General features: G+C 33.0%; 1 protein-coding gene across 1 annotated transcript; it reads right to left on the bottom strand.

Annotated features, from left to right (window-relative positions):
* Positions 1-951: 951 nt before the first annotated feature.
* Positions 952-4,344, bottom strand: LOC124357816. Its single transcript, XM_046809874.1, has 2 exons — positions 3,589-4,344; positions 952-3,356 (listed from the first exon to the last, which is right to left on the bottom strand). The coding sequence occupies exons 1-2, from the start codon at positions 3,777-3,779 to the stop codon at positions 1,106-1,108; spliced, it is 2,442 nt and encodes an 813-aa protein (XP_046665830.1). The 5' UTR covers positions 3,780-4,344; the 3' UTR covers positions 952-1,105.
* Between the last annotated feature and the right edge of the window lie 1,712 nt (positions 4,345-6,056).

Below are 6,056 nucleotides of genomic sequence, written 5' to 3'. Positions count from 1 at the left end.
TTAGTAATTATTTTATATGTAAGAGGTAATAGTTTAAGGATGTACTTACCCATAGGCTGAATATTTGTATTTCTTTCTGGTAGAATCGGTACTGAATCTTCATTTTGTAGGTTAAGTTCTTGTCTACTTGTGACATTATTATCATCCCGGATATTCTGAGAGTCGACAACAGTTGATAAAGCTAGATTTAACACAAGATGGCCTCTTGAAGCCATTTCAGCAAAAGAAAATAACAATGGTATTGAAATCTATTAAAAAAACAAACATTTTTATTAGCACCAAACAACTAGTAATGTAAACACTATAAACATTTTTCACAGCTGACTGAAGTATGAAGGTCGTATGATGCACACACATGGATTTTCATTTATGGATAATGTTTTTTCTGTTGTATAAAGGAGGTATGATCAATGCTTAGTCACATACATATCGTGGGTTTAGAATAAAAGGGTACTAAGTGCACAATCCTAAAATTTTCAGGAGGGAGCATCAAAGATTTGACATATCGGTTTGAAATTGTTTCAGGCTCAAATAACTTGCTTGTAGATTTTTTAAATGCTATATCATCTAAAAGTTTGAATTATTCAATTAGTTAGTGGTAAATGATTAAAGTTCTTTTAAAAAATTAAACTTTTGTTTTCAGTTAGAACCTTATTATTTTTAATATTTTAATAATATAACATAAAAAGGTTCCAAGAGGTAGTTAGAACTATTTTATTTAACTTTTTTTTATGTGCTTATTTAAAAAAGTTCTATTTACTAGTTAGAACTATATTAATCTAAAATATAAGCAATCATTTAATGTAAGACAGTTCAATGTACCACTTAGAACTCTATTAAATTAAATGAAATCACAATATTATTTTTTCCACCTTTCAGTCATAAGATTAATTTCTAATCTTATAACACCAGAGCATCATATTTGAATAGGTAAACAAAATAAACAAAAACTACAATTAGTATAGTTAATTTTATTATTAACAATGTCGGTATAAAAAATTTACAAAACTGCACTAATTAACTTAAGTGCTATGTCTATCACACCTGGATTGTGAAAACAGTAAATAAAAATATGATATTTCTAAGAGAGTTTTCAACACAATGTTTAGTGAGCATTAAGAATTACTTGATAATACTCCCTATCTACTATAGGCATAAATCTTTCCATTCTTTTTAAATCCCTCTTCTTTTCTGGCTTCAGCTTTATAATGCCTTGTACTGTTCCAGGTTCTTCATAGCTTATATATTCTGTTAATCTTTCTGAAGTCTTTCTTCTTTTTGATGTTCTCATAGTTGGTTTAATGTTGACATGCTTCATTTCTTGCCCATGTAATTCATTATACTCAACCAATCCAAAGACTTGGGATAGTTTTAGTGAACTTATAAGTGTAAAGGGTATCAGTTTCATATTGAGCTCTTTACTGGATGCTGCAAAGTCCAAAAAGTCATTTTCTGTCATCTGCAAAACAACATAAGGATTTTTCCGGTTAACAATTTTCAAAATTCTCATCAGACTTACAGGCGAGAAAAACTCAGTACCACTAAACGCTTTTTCAATGTGGCTGTGAATGTTGTCTACTTCTTGGACAGCTCCATGACCAGGTGTTGAATAATTCATTGTAATCGATGTGAGTTGAGGATTGTTTTTAAGAATCAGCATCATAGCCCCCGTCATCATTTGATTTCTGTTTTGAGGAACACATGAGTCACTCCAAGTTATCAAGTTGTCGGTTTCTGGAAAATCTAGCAAAACTTTCTTCACAATTTTATATACAGCGCTGGCAATATCATTGCCTGTACGACCACCTGTTACCTCTGTCCACAGAGCACAGTAAACTTTCTTACCATTTTTTGTTTTCAAATGGGCAGTTAAGTTGTAAACATTTAATTTACTAAAGTAAAAAAAACTGCTAATCTCAGCTCTTGGGCAAGTAATTACATTTTGTAAGTCAAAACTTAATACAGTAGCATCAGAGTTTTCACGATCTTTATGTCTTGCTTCTCGCATAGCATTTTTCTCTGCTACATGAAGTTGGTATTTTTCTGAATCTGCAGGCAACTTCTCTTTAAGACTCACCTTGTGCTCTTCACACGTGTCACAGCGATCACTTTTTGGAAAATGGAAATCCATGTTAAATTCTGTTAAGAATATTCTCCTATACATACTCTCTTTAATAATAGTATCAGGATGTTTTTCAACAAAAAGAGAATACATCTTAGAAATATTTAATGAACTGTCTAAATACTGTTTAGAGGAATTCTTTCTGCAGTAATGTGATTCCACAACTGGGAAGGATTTTATATGTATCCTGACATCATTTTTAGCGTAAGCAGGAATCACAGTACTTTTGTTATGTCCTCTTTGGTCATTTTTTGGTAGGTCAGTCTCAGGGTCTTTCTTAAGATGGACATTATAAATTGGTTTCTGAGAAATGCTTAAAGTGCTTAAAAAGAAGGTTTTACAAACCTGGATTCTTTCATTGTTAATATTAAAATAGTATCGAAAAGAAAACTGACGTCTTGATACAGAGTTTTCAACACCTTTATTTTGTTTTCTGGCTGTTAGCGATCTTTCAGTAAGATTTTTTAAGAACATGTACTTCTCATTTTGCGTCTTTAAAGTATAAAAAGCCTTAAATACTGCCTGTCTTTCATCGCAAGTAATCTTCTTATTGCAAAAGAATTTGCAATTGTTTAGGCAGTCTTTTTTTGTTTTAATTTCTTTCTTATGAATTAGTTTACCTTTTTGATTGATATATTCTTCCCCTGCCTGGTGTTTTCTTTTCCTTTGGTTTATTTTCCAGTTATCTGGAGTTTGTAATCTTTTCCTAGGCTTCTTCTGGACAGGCAAGCTGTCAATATCATCTGGAGTGCCTTCAGTGATTGTCTGTTGAATTTGTTCGTCCTCAGGAGTAGGGTGAGGAGACTTGTCCGGAGTAAATACCAAAGTTTGTACTGATTCATTAGAAGAAAGTTCTGTGACAAAATCACCTTCATTAATGCTTTGTGTATCTTCTTCAATAATTGTAACTACAGTTCCATCTAGTACATTTAAAAAGTCTTCTTGCACTTCGTCACAGTTTTGATTTGCTGTTATGACTATAAAAATGTTCCCTTCATCACTAAAAAGTTGCCTATCATGGTTGTCCTCAGCGAGTTGGTCATGACTGTCCTCAGCGAGTTGATCATGGTTGTCCTCAGCCAGTTGGTCATAGTAATTATCCTTTGTGGTTTCATCATGGTTGTTGTCTGTGATTTCATCATGATTGTCCTCTATGATGTCATGGTTATCCTCTGCGGTTTCTTCATGGATGTCCTCCATATATTGCTCAAGGTTATTGTGTGCACCATAATTACTGGAATAAAGAACACAGATTAGATTAGGTAGATTATAAATACAACCTAGGTAGGTAGGTTATTGCGTAGAACATGAAAATGCAAATACGTACTTATTCTTTACAAATAGCCTATCTATATTTAGGTAGTTATTGGTTATCTCAATAGGAGTTAATAATTAATTTGTACTGAATTTGGACTGTTTGTGTAATTTCATGAAAATTATTGAAATCCTATATTAACACGACTTACATTTCTGAGTTACTTGGATCTAGTATGTTTACACATTCAGTGGGATATTCTTCTACTTGTTCATCTTGGATGTCATCTCCTTGTTCATTGGGATCACCCTTTGTAGGAACATAGTTGTTGTTTACACATTGATCAAGATTGCTCTCTGAACCAGCATTGCTAAAATCAAAGAAAAAATTCAGAACATACATGAATAAAACTAATGGAATTATAACCAAATGAAAACACTATAGACTTTAATAGAAATTTTGATTGATAAAATCATAGCTATTTGAATAAAATACACAAATTTAGCATTCAATTTGGATTCTGGTATATAGCCATTTACCAGTTTTAATGTTGTTTTATCTATGTTAATGGTTTAGAGCAAAACATCAGTATGGGTTATTTTAGGTTAGATTTCTTACCTGTCAGAAGTGAAACTCTGATTTCTTGGAGCACACTGATCTTCACTATCATCTAGTGCCTCTAATATTTCACTATCGTTTATGGAACTCATATTAGTTATAAAACATCCCAATAAATAATATTACAGTTTCTAGGAAAACCGCAAGCAAAATAACCTTAATACATTGAATCAGGCTTTTACATCAGCTGATAGAACCTTACTGCATTGAAAAAGATAATTCATTTAAATAACATGGTTCCATCTGCAAATGGAACCTTATTGAACTAAAACTATTTGTTTTTGGGACCAATATGGTTGTAAGTTGCAGTTAGAACCTTCTTCAATTGTAAAAGAGTGACTTTAGCAGATAGAACCACGGTAGGTAGAATAGAAACGGTATGGGCCACGCGCATGTTCCCCCAACCACTGACGACGTCAACGGGGCCCACTCGCTGCGGTGCCAGCTCATAACAACGTTACTAGTGCTCCTTTCCCAGCATTGTTTTATTGCGTTCTTGCCATACTCTCCAATACAAATTTCCCGCAAGTCGTATTTTATAACTGAAATGATGTTTTGTCTGCTATTAATTGTTAATAAAAGCTTTAAATTTAACGAATATAATATTATCAATACACATTGTGAATAGTACAATAAATTACACTAGGTCTACACTTGGGCCTACATAGCTGCATTGAATTTGGTGATCCGAATAATATTTTACACATGAAATAATATTATTGTTAGTGAATTGAAATTTAAAAATTACCATCCTAAATGCTTACAATAATAATATTATAATTAAACATTATAGTTTGTCGTGTCAAAACAGTGTGCTTGAAAAGTCCCGGAATGGTTTTATGTTTCAAATACCATTTCTATGTGAAGCAATGAGACTTGGCATAAATGTGTATCAATATTACCCACAAATATAGAGAAGAATTTTTATACAATTTTAAAAAATACGTTTAAAGGAAACGTTAGGTTAAAACACAAATAGACAAAATAATGCATTAGCAGAGTTATTATGCATTACTTACTCGGTTGAAATTATTGAAGTTTAGCTAGCTTTTTTGACTCTTTTCTTCCACAATTTGTTTTTTTGTTTCCATAATGTTTCCTCTCTTGTCACTTTTCTTCTTGTTCATTGCTTTTATCCTGAAGAATGTGCGTGTTCGCACAAAGCAAAGAATTGCATACTCATCTATATTGCAATATTTGGTTTTCAAAACACTAGTCAGAGTTTTTTCATTTACATTGCAAGTCAGTCTTTATTAAGGCTATTTACACATGAAAATTGTTAAAGTCGATTTCCATATTTTTCACAGTCCCATTCCCATTCTCTGGTCGGTCTCATCAGAGCTCCACGTGATATAGCAGAGAGCCAATCGTTTTGTGATGGGAAATCTTTCGTTGGATGACCATAAATAAAATTTGATTCCAGTTTTTTCTTCTTTACCCTATAGGCTATATATCCAGCCAGCATTTGAATCAAATCCGTCTTTTCTTTAGTCAAAACATCATATTCATTAGTAGCTACGTTTCCGATATCTCCTGCTATTTCTGGCTCAATAACTCCTATCAACTCATCTTCTTCTTGTGGGTCAACTTCTATAAAACTACTAGTTTCACTTTGTTCAACTTTTTTCCTCAGAGCCTTTTTCAGCAGCACAATCGAAACTGTTCAATAAATCAACGCTGAGGGTGGATGTCTCTTCACTTTGACAGTTTCCAGTAGCTACAATAGAACTTGCAAAGTGGCCTAAAGTAAAGCTTTTATTCGTTGTCCAACAGCTATCGGTAGAGGGTGGTCATAAAATCGTCCAAGCCCACGAATCAATCAGGGAAAAATACGATTCAAGGATGTCCTGATTGCACCTGGCTGCCATGATGTAGGTAAAGCCTTCAGCTCTCAAATCATTGTACAGTCCCTGAATACTCAATATAGAAATAAGAAAGCCATTTTGAAATGGTAACAAAGTTGGACTTTCCCAAGACACGCATAGAACTGAACAAATCAAAGAGCTCATTGAGAGCGTGATTTTGCTCTGCTAAATGTAGCCCATAGGCTACCTTTAGTTT

This window comes from Homalodisca vitripennis, chromosome 3 (assembly GCF_021130785.1).
Source record: "Homalodisca vitripennis isolate AUS2020 chromosome 3, UT_GWSS_2.1, whole genome shotgun sequence".
Classification (NCBI taxonomy): domain Eukaryota; kingdom Metazoa; phylum Arthropoda; class Insecta; order Hemiptera; family Cicadellidae; genus Homalodisca; species Homalodisca vitripennis.
Note: the sequence above shows the minus strand (reverse complement) of the source record. Positions and strands in the feature narration are given on the sequence as shown.